The sequence below is a fragment of the Gadus chalcogrammus genome, chromosome 15 (genome assembly GCF_026213295.1).
Source record: "Gadus chalcogrammus isolate NIFS_2021 chromosome 15, NIFS_Gcha_1.0, whole genome shotgun sequence".
NCBI classification, from domain to species: domain Eukaryota; kingdom Metazoa; phylum Chordata; class Actinopteri; order Gadiformes; family Gadidae; genus Gadus; species Gadus chalcogrammus.
Genome location: NC_079426.1, coordinates 24,527,581 through 24,544,910, shown reverse-complemented (window position 1 = coordinate 24,544,910; position 17,330 = coordinate 24,527,581). Strand labels below are relative to the sequence as shown.

The 17,330-nt window shown below is 43.0% G+C and overlaps 1 protein-coding gene across 1 annotated transcript in view; it reads right to left on the bottom strand.

The window, feature by feature from the left end:
* Positions 1-17,330, bottom strand: part of ccdc88ab (coiled-coil domain containing 88Ab) — a 114,527-nt gene that overhangs the window by 61,804 nt on the left and 35,393 nt on the right. Inside the window, exon 4 of the mRNA XM_056608878.1 lies at positions 2,704-2,773. Coding sequence (XP_056464853.1) covers positions 2,704-2,773 — 70 coding nt within the window. The remainder of the gene's footprint in view (positions 1-2,703; positions 2,774-17,330) is intronic.

Here is a 17,330-nt window from a genome sequence, read left to right as displayed (position 1 = left end):
GTATTTTCTCTGTAGGAAATGTAAATTACCTTATATGTGAATGAGGAGTAGAAAGTCTGTATTTCTCACACCACTTCAGTTAGAAATATCGCCACCACTTCAGTTGATGACGGTTCTGCATGTCATTGAGTGGCCCCCTAAATGATAATCAGCCTGTTGCCTTTTGTTCGCTAAATGGTTAAAAAAATATTTAAATGTTGCACTGCTTTTAAGAGTCATATTGTGGTGAACAAATGTTATACGTTGTAAAATTATAGGCCAAATGGTATTATATTATGCCCTAGAATTTATTTACAATATCGACTGGGGTTTCCACATTATTGCTATGGGTTTAATTACAACTAGAGGTTGCGCGTGAAAACTCTAGTCCTAATAATAAGATGAATAATATCACCAATTAAATTACCTTATTTACTCTAGTACGAGTCGATATGAAGGGCTCTTTATACATTTTCCTTTTGAAATTCAAATACGGCATTTCAAGTCGTACCATTTCAAAAACATAATTTAAAATAGTAATTTTAATGTTCACTAATTCAAATGACAGGCCTAAGCAATTGAGACTGAACGCAATAGATTCTACTGCCAACGGCCTATCAGAGTCTGTCAGTCATGTGATCAAAGAAAACTGCTCCCTATAAAATCATGTCCCCCCCCATTGTCACTCTGAAAACTGTTGGTAAATGCAGCCTGTGCATCTCCCCATCATTGTGTGTGTGTGTGTGTGTGTGTGTGTGTGTGTGTGTGTGTGTGTGTGTCTGTGTGTGTCTGTGTGTGACTGTGTGTGTGTGTGTGTGTGTGTGTGTGTGTGTGTGTGTGTGTGTGTGTGTGTGTGTGTGTGTGTGTGTGTGTGTGTGTGTGTGCGTGTGCGTATTCTCAGCTGTCAGGCTAGGACAACTGTCTCCTGCCATTGTAATTCGGCTGCGTTGTTGTATTTAGTGGCCATGAAACCATTTATGCTTTGAAAATGAAGGAATCCACTTGGCTTCAGCCATCAGCGAATCGTGGTTGGCATGCTTGGAGACTAATCCACCCATATAATAATGTTTGATTGCATTGAGACCAATAGGCAAATATTATTTATGCTAGTTTAAAGTAAATGATTGATGCTGACAAATGTTATTTGTTTTTTAAACTCAAGTAGAAGTTAATTGAAGTGATTTCACACAATGTTAGTGGATCTTACAGGCAATAATCCTTCCCATTTATTATGAACCTAAACAGCAATTCTGCTGGAGGCCAGGGGGGTCGGCTTAGCTCAGGAGGTAGAGCAGTTGTAGATAGGTAGAGAGGTTGCTAGTTCGATTCCCAGTTCCTCCTAGCTGAGTGTTGATGTGTCCCTGAGCAAGACACTTAACTCTAACTGCTCCTGACTCTGCCGTGGGTTTGTCAATGTTAATTAATTTATGTAAGTCGCTTTGGATAAAAGCTTCTGCTAAATGCCCTAATTGTAATTGTATATGGATAGATAAAGTCTATATGAAGCTGTATTTCGCCTCAGCCTTTAGCTGTTATTGTTTCTGCTAAGTTAAACACAAGTGTCACTGAATTCCCCCACTAAAGGGTTCTGGTCATCAGGTACACCGCACAGAAGCATCAGAAGGGGCCAGACTAACAAAGATCATCTGTTGAGTCACTGCAAGGCAGGAATGCCTCCCTGTGTGTGTGTTTGTGTGTGTGTGAGATGAAAAAACATGCTAATTTTTATGGCATAAACTCTATGAGCTTTGGGGATAATGTTCCCCTATCCCGAACACACAAAATGACTTCCAGCTGGTAGCTTTAGGTTCAGATAGGCAACCTCTGTAGTGATAGTTGCCATTGCTGGCTGACTTATGATCAGGCCAAGGGTTAAAGGGCAGAGGGGTAACCAGGGGACACGGTACAAACAAACAGGACCATGATGCATGTGCTTCATTCAACAACACTGAAAGAAGGGTTTTTGATGGGCTTTAGAAGTGTTTTAGTTATGCTTAATTGTAGCCTCTTTGAACAAAAGGTGATTGCTAATCTTTAACTACTGACTTGGGTGAAGTGTTTGTTTTTTCATTCTGCTTCTTTCTGAATGTGACAGGAAATGAGCTTGTGGTAAAAATCAAAGTGTCTGCCGGCTGCTATGGTAACTTGTCAATTTACATTCTAATAAATCCTCATTTCGTGCTGTGAGTGTGGAAGACATTCCAACACTTTGGTTACTGGTCATCCATGTTGTCCTCGAGACTTCTCCCCATCAGAGGTTTCTGCCCATCACTGGTCATGAACAAAAGGTTGTCATTAAAAGTTCCTAGATGCATTGTTGCATGAGAGTGTAGGGATGGGCACAGTTAATCAGCTGTAGCTCATCTTTGATTTTATTTGCCTCAAGTAAAGTAAATATTGATCATTAGCTAGATAAATGACACATAGTTAATTAAATGTGTATACCAAGTATGTGTCGAGTACAAAGAAAGAAAAAACACAATTGCAAAAGGCCAACATTTCATGAACGTAAAATAATTGTGCCTTTCCGAATCCCGTAGCAGAACCAATAGCAGGCAGCGCCAACACTACAGAAACGGAGATCCGAAGAAGCCCAGTCTGGAACAATGATACAATAAACTGTGGCCTGGAGAAATACTTTATATATTCACAACACTGTGAACATATGAAGGTGTTTGGTGAGGGTGCATGGTTCCTGGTGTACTCGGGGTGAAGGAGACTCACCAGAGAGGGGGTTGCGGCCGATGACCAACACATTGGGTAGAGACATCATCACCAGCTGCTGGAGACTCTCCTGTTACACAAACACATAATGTAAACACAGATGGCATGCTCAACACACACTTTCTTCTTCAATGAAAAGCACTAGCATGATGAGCCTAACAGCAGCAGGATGAGGCTATGAACAAAAATCCTTAAATTGATAATTCCATGAAAAAAAACTAAAAAGATACAAAGAAATCTGAACCAAAATACTGCTAAACCTGAAAAAAACCTTCACATAAGGAAGGGAAACCAGCCATTATGATCATACATATTTAAACAATAGATCACGCCAGGCTGTGGTATGTGCTCATTATACCACTGTTAAGGGGCGTTGTCCGGCCCCGACGCGCAGCGGCGACCCCCTTCACAGTGGTATAATGAGCACATGCCACTGACTGAATTGATCTATTGCTTTTATACAACGGTTACTGTTATGGCGAAACGAAAGTCATAGACACACTACATTTAAAAGAAACAAAGAAAGTCAAAGTAGCCGTTTTGTTAAAGAATACAAAAAAGTAGTCCCTCCTGGCTGCCGCTATGCATCGACGGTCGCTATGCAACACACTTTAGCGTCCCTCCGAGAGAAGGCTCCGATAGAGCGGTTGGCCGGCAATTTATCCTATGGAGCAGTTCACTCGCCGTGTGCCTAAGCTTTCGTTAGTCTCTCCATCGCCTTGCTCACTCCCGGAGTAGCAACATTTACACCCTCTCTCCATCATCCAACACATAATATTATATTATCTTAACTTGACATCTATAATCTACCAATACAATCAAACGCCTCATGGGAACAAGCGGAAACAAGCGGCCCTCCTCCACCGAGCAGGCGATGAGGGGACTCATGATGGCAGACATAACCAGACACAGTGTGAGCGTATGGGCAGAGAGTTCAAGTGATGGCTTCAAGAGGTAGTAGGAGGAGGGAGGGCCAGTGCAGCATGCACCACTACACTCCTCCACAAAGCACTGGCCTCATGGGATGGATTGTGTAGGGGCAGAAAAGAAGAGCCATGTTTGTGTGAAACATCTCCATTGCGTTCTAACCTGAGGAAACAGCAGCACAGCGAGAGCACTGTCGAAAGGACATTGCTGACGTTGTATCCAACATGTAGCCGACTGCACTGTAATCTCTACTAACCCTAAATACTGGAATCTGTGAAACTGTGAGATTTAGCTGAGATTTACCCCCACATATACAAACACACAGAAACACATCCAGAAAAATCCAGTCCAGGTTTAGAGCATTAACACTTATTGGACTGACTTCTGGTTAGATCAGAGGAAGAGTTGATGACATTCCATCTTTGAAATAAACGCACAAAACAAGGATATGACCTAAAAACATCTAGTAGCATATGCAGAGAAAATAAATGAATAGATTTAACCTTAAACTCAAAACCATTAAACCTGTCCATATTAAAACACCGGCCCTAAACAAACACGGGATATAACCACTATACAATCAGTGGATGACGTACAGAACCCACCAAAAGCGGCATTGTTTTGCTCCATCTGTCAGCTTTCCCCAAACACACAAGGCCTACATTGATCAGTATCCTCACTGCTCTCTGAATGAGGAAACTGATACACCACACGACTCTGCCTCTGTTCCCCTGTGTGCTGCAGGCCATGAACTAGGCAGGGTTTGCCCTACTGCCATGAGGAGGAAAGACATATGTTGAGGAAGTACATTAGGAACTATGAGTTTGTTCCAATTATGAACTATGAGGACGAATAAATAGATCCTAGTAGGGACTATGAGGATTATGAGGTAGATCCTTTAGGATGAGGACTATGAGGTAGATCCTATGGGGACTATGAGGTAAATCCTATTAGGGACTATGATGTAGATCCTATTAGGACTATTAGGTGGATCCTATTGTTAAGTTGCATGTTATCTACTGCGCGTGCGCAGTTTGTGATGCTTGCTGTTCTATCGGGGAATAATGGCGGCAGCCATGGTTGTGCATGTCATATGCTAATGTTCAGTAAACGTTTCAACTTGATCAACTGTCGTTGTGGTTATTGAATTATCTCGATTAGCACCTATGAGGACTATTTGGTAGATTATATTAGGGACTATGAGGTAGATCCTATTAGGTCTATGTAGTAGCAGTGCCACTACTACCGGGAACTGAGTTTTGCTTCCTTCTCCCATGTTTTTTATAGCGCAATTAAGTATATTGCTGCAAATAGACCATGTACTGCAATATTTATAGTAGAAGAAAAGCCACCATACCACTCTGAGACAGTGACCATCATGCCCACACCAATGGTCAACATCTCTTCACTGTTTAGCTGACCAAGGCAATAGCAATACCGTAGATGACAAGAAGTCATACTCAAGCAAATGTCTTGACATGCTTGCTTAGCATTTAACATGATCTATGCCGACCAAATGCAGACAAGGAGAGACGGAAATTATAGTTTAGGTGTGAAACGACAAGCCTCACTGTTTATAGGCTACTGCTCAGGTATCCTACCCCATTCCCCAAAGGAAATGTTTGGAAAGGAAATTGGTTATTAGGGGTCCAAGCCAACAGGTTGGATCCCTATTGTTTTTGTAAGGATTATTCTTCTTTTTATACTTCCCGCGCTAAAAGTGGGCCCACAGCCCAAACCGTAAATGGTCCGGCACCGCTACTCAGAAAACAAAATCCATACACGGCGGTCACTAGGTGGCGCTATACCAAGGAATACGCGTTTGGGGCTATAACTCCCACACCGAACCTCCCACAGTCCAAAACGTTATACGCACAGATTCACTGGAGTCTGCTGCATCTTTTGGCCTAGGCCACGCCCATTTGCGTCTATGAATATTTTTCGCTAAATCGCGAAAACCGCAAAACTGTTTTTTCCCTACTCCTCCCACATTTCTTGACCAATCGACACCAAACTTTGCACACGACATCTTCAGACGCACACGCAAAGAATGCATGAAACACTTTTTTAATCCGACCTTCGACGACGAAACGGTAGCGTTTTGAATATTGGTTTATTAGCTAAATTAGACGTGGAATATCAAAAATCCAAAGAAATCCAAAATTAGACATCGGATCGAGTCCAAATTTTACACACATGTTGGTGTTAACCTTAATGTCGTTCGATAAAAAAATCGGGAAATTTCGCCATTAGGGGGCGCAATAAACGAGGAAATTTTACATCTTCTACAAAATTTTGCCGCGAAAACGCTACACTGACTTCTCGCTACTCCCACCACAGTCAAATCTTTTGTATCCACAGGTTCAGGGTAGCGTTTTGAACACATGCTTCACGTTGTGCCGGCGAAACGCACATTTGTTGTCGCGTTGTGCCGGCGAAATGCACACTTCTTGGACCCCTGCATAACTGCTTGCCGTTCTAGTTCTGTTTATTCTTATTGATTGTTATAAATGCATGAAAAATGCAGATGACATTACTTTTACATTTTGATATCCTTGTCTGATATCTGATGTATTCAGAAAATTCTGAAGTTTGGTTTCTAGTGTGTAAGAAAAGTGTAGCAAAGGACAGTTTGTGGATGAGGGGGAGTTCCTGTGGTTGAAAAGCGACTTATGAGGTAGTTCCTATTCGGAACCATGAGGTAGTTTCTATGGGGAACTAAGAGGTATTTCCTATGGAGAGCTACGAGGTAGTTCCTATGGGGATCCATGAGGTAGTTCTTATGGGGAGCTTCGAGGTAGTTCTAATGGGGTACTACGAGGTAGTTCCTATTGGGAATTATTAGTTCTGCTAACATTTTGATGCCAGTTAGTCTTTGTGTGCCTTAATCCAACTTGTATCCACGCAACGCTACTTCAGACACACGCACACAAACACACACACATTTTTACACTTTGCTACAAACCTATGTATTATATTGGATGTGCTTGATTGGATTTCATTCTGAATTTATGTTGTTTCAAAATAAAACTAATAATCATGCTGAACTAGTGGTGGAGAAGCACAGTTTGCTTCTGGCTTGATGGTGCTTTCGAGTTTGAAGAGCAGAATGGTCTCACTCCCATTCAATGGGCATCCAATGCTAGGAACAACAAATGTATGATATGTGGTTTAGGTGAAGATTTAAAGTGAAGTGAGTATGAAGATTAAAATATATACTTTTTTATATTATACATATTTATTTAAACTGACAGGGAAAAAATTGTCAGAAATGTGATTGCAAGCAAAGAATTTTAAAAAGAGTCTTGCATCCAGTGTGGTATGATACAGGCTGGCATTAACGGAATGCTAATGACAAAACACAGCATATTAATATGGCATTGAGATTATCAGTTACAGGAGCTTAGTCTCATAACTAAAACATCACGGATGGCTTTAAACCGAGGAGGCAGCTAACTAACCAGTGTGCTCGTTGGGATGAGTAACGACCACACGTCTTGTAAAATAGGAACACATTCTGAACAAATCATCTATAAATTGCCATAGTGTTAACTTGATGCCCATTGTATTAGACTCTCACTGCATTTCAGGGAACACACCAACCTACTGGAGACTGCTATGCCCAACTTAACCAACATTTACTCGTCCCCAAACTAATGACACGATGTTAAATAAGTCTTGTAAAGGATGAGAAAAATTAGCCCAGCTCAAACACCAAGAGGAACCATCATCTAAAAAAGTGTCGGCATAAGTTTGTTTTATTCAAGTTGTCTGCTTTAGGATGGTCAGCCAACCTTACAAAATCCAATTATCTTTACAGGTCCCCAGACCCCGTCCCCTGAAGTCCCGAGGTCCCAGTTTCAGTGGTGCATCATCGTTGGTAGCTCAGGTTCTCATGTTTTCTCCTCTCAGAGACACACCTCCACCATCAGGTGATAGAAAACGCAGTGCTGGTAGCACTACTGAACAACTCCTCACCCCCAGAGACTCATACCTCACGCTGCTGTACAGGGCATCAGACCAACGGGGGGTTAGGGCTGCAGGATATATCGGCTATGTACGATATATCGATATAATTTCCACGGGGATACAAGATTTGACAATATCGTTTATATCGATATGTGTTAAAATGGTCAGTTTCCCCCTCAAGCGTCTACAGCGCTTGCCTTGGAGACTGTGAGCGCGACCCCTCCCACTCTGTCTTTCCGAACATGCCGTGTGCAAAGACGCCTCATTCCCGCCCCCGCCGCCCCCTCACAACACAACAAGCATGGATGATACCCGTAAAAAAAACGAGACGGCGGCGGACGAGACTAACGTTGTATTTTTTTTACATGTATTTTTGAATTATTTCATGATTACACGGTCGAGTCAAATGTCCATTTAAAAAGGGTATAATGCACTATAATGTCACAGACGAAATTGTTTCAAAGAAGAGAAACAACGGCTCCATAATGGGGAAATAGTTTGGGTTTAAAAGAAAACAGATGAGCAGCAGCTGCAGGTCATCTGTAGAGAGTGTAGCAAAACCGTTGCGACTATAAGTGGAAGCACGACAAATCTGTTCCACCATTTACAGCAGCGGTACAAAGTGTATTATAAGGAATGCGTAAAACTCCGTGGCTGTGCTGCTGCATCACCGGCCGCGACAGTTTCTTCTGCCCCGAAACCAGGGCCGGCGCTCGGCAAATGTGTTGGGGGCGCCCTCTGGTGACGCTCTTAATTAATTAATTAAAATATACGAAACAAGCAAAATGAAACCAAACATGTTCCCAAATGGAACGGAGAAGGGAGGGGGCGGGGGATTAAAGTTACGGCGCACTGAAACCCTCACCGTAGTACACAGGACAATGCGACGAAGCCAATGCACTTAATGGTAGCTAATGTGTGTAACCTACACCTCATCGACGATGACTTCCAGCCTCATCTCTCCCACAGCTATCTCTCCAGCCCCAATGTCTCCTCTCTTTGCGATTTTCCAGCCGAATATAAGAGACTGGAATATGTTGGAATATCTGCGTCATTGATAGCATCGCCATGTCCTGGCGACAGGCTGATAACTCCCAAGAGGATGGCGCACCAGCCCTCCCCCCTATACTGATAGTAGTCCTGAGTATTACTGAGACAAAAAAGGGTTCAGCCGTAGACACAGTATAAAGGAAGTTTCACATAATCTGCTGAACCCAAGGTTGCCTACGTCAAAGCAGGGCAACGTTCGCATTCATGCTGTAACCACTAAGAGAGTAAACAAAGGGAAACTTAGACACACTGCTAACCTCACAAATCTCATATCTATTACCTCTAGAGATGTCCGATATTATCGGCCCACCGATATTATCGGCCCGATATTAGCATGAAAATGAAATATCTGTCAATATCGGTATCGGATTTTTAAAATAAATAAATAAACATGGCACTTTTCCCTTAAATTAAGTTGAAGTATTTTTCTTATTTTGCACAGACAATGTTAACATTTGGAAAGCCTTGTTGCATTCAAGAATGCATCCAGTGGGGCATCACAATAACATTAAGCATGTTGTGTTAATTCCACAACAGGAGATATGTAATGTTACCTAAATTAGGTTTGAGGAAAAATAACCCAAATATCGACATCGGTATCGGCTGATATCGGAATCGAAAATTTAGAGTTGGACAATATCGCATATCGGATATCGGCAAAAAAGCCAATATCGGACATCCCTAATTACCTCCAAACCAAAAACAACCTTAAAGCCTATCAACAACACCATCAGGATGGCTCTATTTAATGTGAGGTCTCTTAATAACAAATCATTTTTAGTTAATGATTTTATTACCACTTCTAAACTGGATTTTATGTTTTTAACTGAAACATGGCTGGAACAAATTAACAGTGCAACCGTTCTGATAGAGACAGCTCCTCCCAACTATAACTTTTTTGATGCATGTAGATCTGGAAAAAGAGGTGGAGGGGTTGCTGCTATATTTAAAAATGTATTTCAGGTGAAACAGATGTTATTTGGTGATTTTCCATCGTTCGAATACCTTAGTGCTGTATTGAAATGCTCCCCCAGAGTTCTCCTATTAATTATTTACAGGCCACCCACATATTCTGCAAATTCTTTCGATGACTTCACAGAATTATTGTCTAGCATCTCCACAGAATTTGACTGTCTAGTTATAACTGGTGACTTCAATTTTCAAACTGATGATTTGAATGACAAGTGTGCAAAAAAAACTTTTTGCCATTTTGGACACATTTGAACTGTCTCAACATGTGAAAGAGGCTACTCATTGTAAGGGGCACACTCTAGACCTGGTTATCACAAAGGGCCTCAATGTTTCTGATCTCTCTGTGACTGATCCTTCCTTGTCTGACCACTTTTGTGTTTTCTTTAACATATCTTTTATTCCCTACATACAGACAAAATCAAACAGTCAAAAAACGGTATATCAATGAAGATTCTAATGTACTTTTTAAAAAGGCCATCTCCTTGCTACCACCTCTAAACCCATGTTCTGCTGATGATCTTGTAGAAAACTTTAATTTGAAAATTTTGAAAGTCATAGATGTCATTGCACCTTATAAGGTTAAAACGATTTCTGGAAAGCAAAAGGCACCCTGGAGAAAAGCTGCTTCTGTAACAGCACAGAAAAAGGAATGCAGGAAGGTTGAACGCATCTGGCGTAAAACAAAACTTCATATTCACCATGATATCAGATATCAAAATCTTGTGGAAACTGTCACACAACTAAAGCCATCCACCTGTTGCCTTGATACTATACCTACCAACCTCTTTAAGAATGTTTTCGACTGCCTAGAAGTAGACATATTGCAGATAGTTAACAACTCTCTCCAGTCAGGCAATTTCCCAAAAGCTTTGAAAACTGCAGTTATTAAACCCCTTTTAAAAAAGCGGAGCCTAGATGCCTCTATTATTAACAACTACAGACCAATATCAAATCTACCCTTCATAAGTAAAATCATTGAGAAAGTTGTCCTCCAGCAACTAAATCACTTCCTGGCATCAACTGGTTGCTATGACACCTTCCAATCAGGATTTCGACCCCTGCACAGCACTGAGACCGCACTTATTAAAGTTGTAAACGACATCCGTCTTAACACAGACTCTGGCAAAACCTCAATACTAATGCTACTTGACCTCAGTGCTGCATTCGACACTGTAGACCGTACATTACTTCTGGAAAGGTTAGAAAACTGGGTGGGGCTTTCAGGCACTGTCTTGGTTCAGGTCCTACCTACAAAATAGGAACTACTTTGTTTCCATTGGCGACTTTGTATCAGAATCAACTAACGTGACATGTGGAGTCCCACAAGGTTCGATCTTAGGACCCTCTTTATTCAACATCTACATGCTCCCACTAGGGCAAATCATGCAAAATAACAATATTGACCATCATTGCTATGCTGATGACACACAAATCTATGTATCGCTATCACCAAATGACTATCGGCCCATAGATCTGCTGTGCCAGTGCATTGAGCAAGTGAAGGAATGGATGTGCCGAAATTTCCTTCAACTAAATGAGGACAAAACAGAGATAATTGTATTTGGTTCTAAAACGGAAAGGCTTAAAGTAACCCAACACCTTCACTCTCTGTCCCTGAAAAAACCTCAATCAAAGCCAGAAATCTAGGGGTTATCATGGATTCAGATTTACATTTTGACAGTCATATCAAATCAGTTACAAAATCGGCATATTATCACCTTAAAAATGTAGCAAGACTTAGAGGGCTCATGTCCACCGAAGACTTACAAAAACTTGTACATGCCTTTATCACTAGTAAGCTTGATTACTGCAATGGTCTCCTTACAGGTCTCCCAAAACAAACTCTGAGGAAGCTTCAGCTTGTTCAGAATGCTGCTGCTAGAGTTCTAACAAAGACCAAAAAATTTGATCATATTACACCAATTCTGAAATCGTTACATTGGCTTCCTGTATGTCAGAGAATTGATTTTAAAATCATGTTGCTAACCTATAAATCCCTACATGGTTTAGGCCCAAAATATTTAACTGATATGCTTCCACTACATCAGCCTTCTAGACCACTAAGATCCTCTGAGACCAATCTGTTAATTATCCCCAGAGTAAACACAAAACATGGGAAAGCAGGATTTAGTTACTATGCAACAAATAGCTGGAATAAACTCCCAGAGGATTTAAGACTTGCCCCAACTCTGAGCACCTTTAAAACAAGACTGAAGACTTTTATGTTTGCTATAGCTTTCTGCTAAATCTTAAATACATTGCACTTTCTAAAAAGCTTTGCCTTTATTTTCTATTTTAATACTAAAATGCCTTTTTCTATTTTACCCATTTCTTTGCATATGTTTTTCTTTTACTTATCTATTATTTTATTTTATTGTATGACAATGTTTATATGTGAAGCACTTTGAGTCTGCCTTGTGTATGAAAAGTGCTACATAAATAAAGTTGCCTTGCCTTGCCTATATTGTTTTGCATAGGTGATCATTTTGTGAAGAAGGTGAAAAACTTCCTTTTTTTTAACATGTTCATTCATTTCTGTTGAAAATAACGATACAAAATCACATGTTGCAGTCATACTGACCTATGTTTTAATAAATGCGCTTGCAACATCTCACATGTGGCTTTTGACTTAGAAAAAAAAAATCTAACCCACTCTATAGAAAATATCGAGATATATATCGTATATCGCCATTCAGCCAAAAAATATCGGGATATCATATTTTGCCCATATCGTGCAGCCCTACGGGGGGTCCTGGAAATCAGGATGATAGTGGGCAGTGGCTGACTGAGACACAGGTGTGAGGAAGAAAGCTTTGCTGAGGGAGACCCAGCCTCCACACCCACTGTAGCACCACTCTGCTAATGTGCACTAAATACTGAAACATGCACTTTCCCAGCCCAGCTCCAAGTTCCGCTGCTGGATAAGCTTCAACAGGGGGATAATTGTGCTCTGCGTGTGTTGCATCCTGCCTGAACCCTGAATGCCTAAATCAGACCCATTCTGCAGACAGATAGCTACCATGGCAACTGGGAGTTGGGATTCTCCTCCCCATCCTGGGCTCGGGCTCATGCACACACACACACACACACACACACACACACACACACACACACACACACACACACACACACACACACACACACACACACACACACACACACACACACACACACACACACACACACACACACAGACCCTGTCCTCAGAATACAAAAATGTGCACTGCGGCGGTTGCTCAGAAATTGGGAGGAAGTGGTTCCTGCTGCAACACGTCACACATACAGTCAGCTGCAGCTCTTTACTAGAGGATAGGCTCAAACTGAAACATGGCCCGCCCCTGGGGTCCAGATCAGGTACAGGTCCAAACCCTGCAGAAACAGCTCTTTTATATACATCTGTGGTACTGTAGTGTTGTCATTGACAATCTCTTATTTCATGGATAACAGAAATTCAATCTTTAATAGAGATGAGACTCCAAATCGTGTAGAAAGGGGACACCGCTGGCTTGTAGGGGGTAACTCCTACGTCCCCTAATCCCATCATCTGTTTAACCAGGTCTAGCCTCATGGTCTGGTCAGTGAAACCAACAGCAGCAGGCGATACAGTGGGGCCAGATGGACTAATCACTGGTTACAGCCGCAGGAGGAGGGGAGAACAAGCTCATAGGGCTTTTGTTCTGCTGCCTTATCCATCAACTCTGCTATAGTGCTGCAGTCACTCTGAGCCTGGGGCGGGATTCCAGCTGATACAGGAAGGTGGGTTCGGGAAACCGAGGGCCAACACACACACACACACACACACACACACACACACACACACACACACACACACACACACACACACACACACACACACACACACACACACACACACACACACACACACACACACACACACACACAAAATGAGGCAACAAATACGTTTGCAAATACGGCCAGAATATTCTCACAAAAAAAAAAAAAGGTCCTGCTTCTGACGTGTGCTTCCTCTGAGCGCAGAACAAACAAGGTAAACTGCCTTCCCTGTTAATGAATCAACCAATTCCTCTGAACCTCTTTACACAACACATGGCCCAAAATACCAGTCACCTCATATCATGGCGAGCACTGCCAGATAATAACCCAAATGCTGCACAGCTAATAAACAACCATTCACAGAAGCAGGAGGGGAAATGTTTCAATCACGAGATGACTCGCATTCGTTAGCATTCTTCAACCAGAAGTCCTTAGGGAAATCAGCTCCAGTAATGGTTAACTAGAATGAAAACATGGAACAGTTTCCCATGTTAGAACTTACTCAGTACCTCGGCCACAGCTTCAGTGTATTGGTTTGTTACATCAATGATTCGAACCATATGAAACATTATGGGACCACACCTTATACTAAACGCTGTCCGTGTGAACTCATGTGTACATTCATGGACAAGTTAATGTATTAGAGTTTTATTGACGTTTTGTTTAGGCCCTTTTATTCATGGAGCGTTCTCATTCTAATGAAAATATGGGCTGATTTCAATGATGGAGTCCAGCACCGTTATTCATGGTCAAAACAATGTGAGCAACGTCTATAATATTTCGGTACGCCTAAAAGTGTGTCCCACAGATTCGGAATCCACTTCCATATTTCGACACAATAGGCAAAATCAGTCAGCAACAGCCCAAGTAAAGCCTGATTCAACCGGATGTGTCTCACTGTTCAAAATGTCCCCAATGTACACACTCAGCAAACGTGATGGTGGCACGTTGAGAAAGAAGCAGCCGGTTGGTTTGGGGTATTAGAGGGAACCTCTCCCTGAGGTAAGAGGACGTTTTTTTCACCCAATCGACGATCAGTTTATTACATTTACTTGATTGGATCATATTGGCATTAATGCGCAGGTATAGAATTAATGATGCTATTCCTAAACTCAGCAGTACACCGGTCAAATCTCTGAATGCTTCACATGTTTTTTTTTTTTTAAAGTTGCATCGTAACCCAGGGCATAACATCCCCTAGAACTGCTTAGAAAGTTAAGCACCACACCCAGCGAGCCCACTCGAATTACGTTGACACTGTGGCATTTGGGTAATTGAGGAAGCTCAAACTAGATAAGAATGGGGGGGGGCTGCCCAGACCATCCCCCTACACTCATTACAAAGATTAAATATACCAATTTAAAGATGTTGGCGTGTAGAGATTAGTATGACAGGTGAAGCCGGCTATTCAAAGCTAACATGGCCCAGTGTATAAATAAACAGTGGAAAAGTAATTATTTTATATGCTGGTATTTGTATAGAAATACCTCATCAATAATGGAGATTTCCATGACGTCATAAATGTCGGTATGCTGTGGAGAAGAATAGCTCGTAGAACTATAATAGCTAGTTAACATCGTGGAGGTGGTCGGCCATTAGCAGTAATTCTCAATGTCTGGTTATATCCTTGTTATATAGAAGCACGGTTTTCCAACTCTCTCTCTCTCTGTGTGTCTGTGTGTGTGTGTCTGTGTGTGTGTGTCTGTGTGTGTGTGTGTGTGTGTGTGTGTGTGTGTGTGTGTGTGTGTGTGTGTGTGTGTGTGTGTGTGTGTGTGTGTGTGTGTGTGTGTGTGTGTGTGTGTCTCCATCTGCCAATGGAGCCTCACACAGGGTGTGTGTGAAGCGCCTAGTGCAGTAGTGTAGAGGTGCTTGTAGTTAGCGCATGCTGCTTTCTGCTTGCAACTTTCTGCTTTTAGCTACCGCCGCTGGCTAGCCTTCTTAGGGGTGAAAAGAGGAGCCGAGTGCGTAAGCCTCCTCCGCCAGTACACAGCCTCTCCACCACCAAGACTTCTGCAGTGCCTCCTCGTGGTCACACATGGTAACTGGGTACCTTGCAGTCCCAGGCTAAACTTCAGGGGATCTCGGAGCAGCAGTGGGCCCCAGAGATGTGGTGTGCAGGCCCACCATGCAGTGGATATGCCCTGACGCCCGTCAACCACTGCCCCAGCTATGGGCAAATAGCCCCACTGCCTTGTGGGTTAGTCTTTTAAGACAAAGGCTAAGGGAGCATCCCCCAACAGAAAATCATGCGCTGGCGGTGCGCAATAGGCGGGCCTAAATATGAGCTAGGTCCCGGCAGCCGCCTGCAGCTAGGATGGGGAGCTGGTCGTCCTGGGCTTACCCATGCCACCATACCCACCCCATCTTGGTGAAGATAGTGCCATATGGAGATAGCGCACCTCCTCCAGCACTTTAAAATGCTCTTTTGCGCAGGTTTCCACCTTTGACCAACGGTGAATTTTACCTGGATCTACATCTGGTTGAAGTCTGGCGGCGTTGGGGTGTCTGAAGACGGGAGCAGGTTTGAATAGACTGGGAGCTCTTAGTCAGAACCCTGCACGTCAGCGGCACAGGGTATGGGTCGCCAACAGCTGGGGTTGAGTGGCAGCTGTGCTCGGCAGACCCCTGTGCGACTGAGCAGCCCCTATTTAGGGACCGCACTGCTCACCTCAAGCGAGGAAGGGCCTAGAAAAGGTCGCCTAAAAATTGTTCACTCAGCCTACACCTGGACAGGCTACCGCACCTGTCAGGTCATTCCACTTCTGCGGTCGAAACAGAAGAAACAAATATAACCTCAAACTGGCATCATGGAATATAAGAACCCTCCTGGACTCCTTTGGCAAATCTGATCGACCTCATAGAAGGACAGCCCTGGTTGCGGCCGAGCTGAGCCGCTATAATGTCGACATCGCTGCCCTGAGTGAAACCAGGCTACTTGATGAGGGGTCTCTAACAGAAGAGGGCATGGGCTACACTTTCTATTGGAAAGCCTATCCCCAAGGTGGACAACATCTGCACGGTGTGGGACTGGCCATTAAGAACATACTACTGCCAAAACTCACTGAAACACCTGTGGGCATCAGTGAGAGACTGATGACCATCCGTATCCCCCTGGAGAAGAACCGCTATGCCACGCTACTCAGCGTGTATGCTCCAACCCTAACATCTGATAGTGAGTCTAAAGACTCCTTTTACCAAGCACTGGATGAGGCTCTCCACCGGGTCCCAACACCATCTTCCAGCAAAAGAACAAATTGAAAGCATCATGGATGCACCCACGTTCCAAACATTGGCACCTGATTGATTATATCATCGTGAGGTGTAGCGACATCAGAGATGTTCTTCTAACCCGGGCCATGAGAGGTGCAGAATGCTGGACAGATCATCTCATGATAATGAGCAAGGTCCTCATGAAAGTGCGTCCCCCGATGCGGAAACGGGGATCCAGTAGGAGGCGCTTAGACTGTTCCCGTCTGGAAGACACCATGACTAGGAACGAGTTCCGTCGCTCCCTGGCTGAGAAACTAGGGGAGCTGGAACTTCTCTTGAGTGGTGAAAATGCCACAGAACAACAGTGGACCGCTGTTACTGCAGCCCTTCATGAAGCAGCAGCCCAAACAATTGGCTTTAAAAGCAAGAACCATCAAGACTGGTTTAATAACAACTCTGAGTCAATCCATAACCTGCTAAGCAACATGCACAAAGCACATCAGGAAACCCTAAATAACCCCTCATCCAGCACTACCAGGCAGCGATGGCAGAAAGCTCGACAGGAAGTGCAGAAAACTCTGCGGACCATGCAGAACGAGTGGTGGACGGAGAAGGCACAGGAAATTCAGTCATTCGCCGATATAAATGATATGCACAATTTCTACAACGCAGTGAAGACTATCTACAGCCCAAGAAGTCACTGC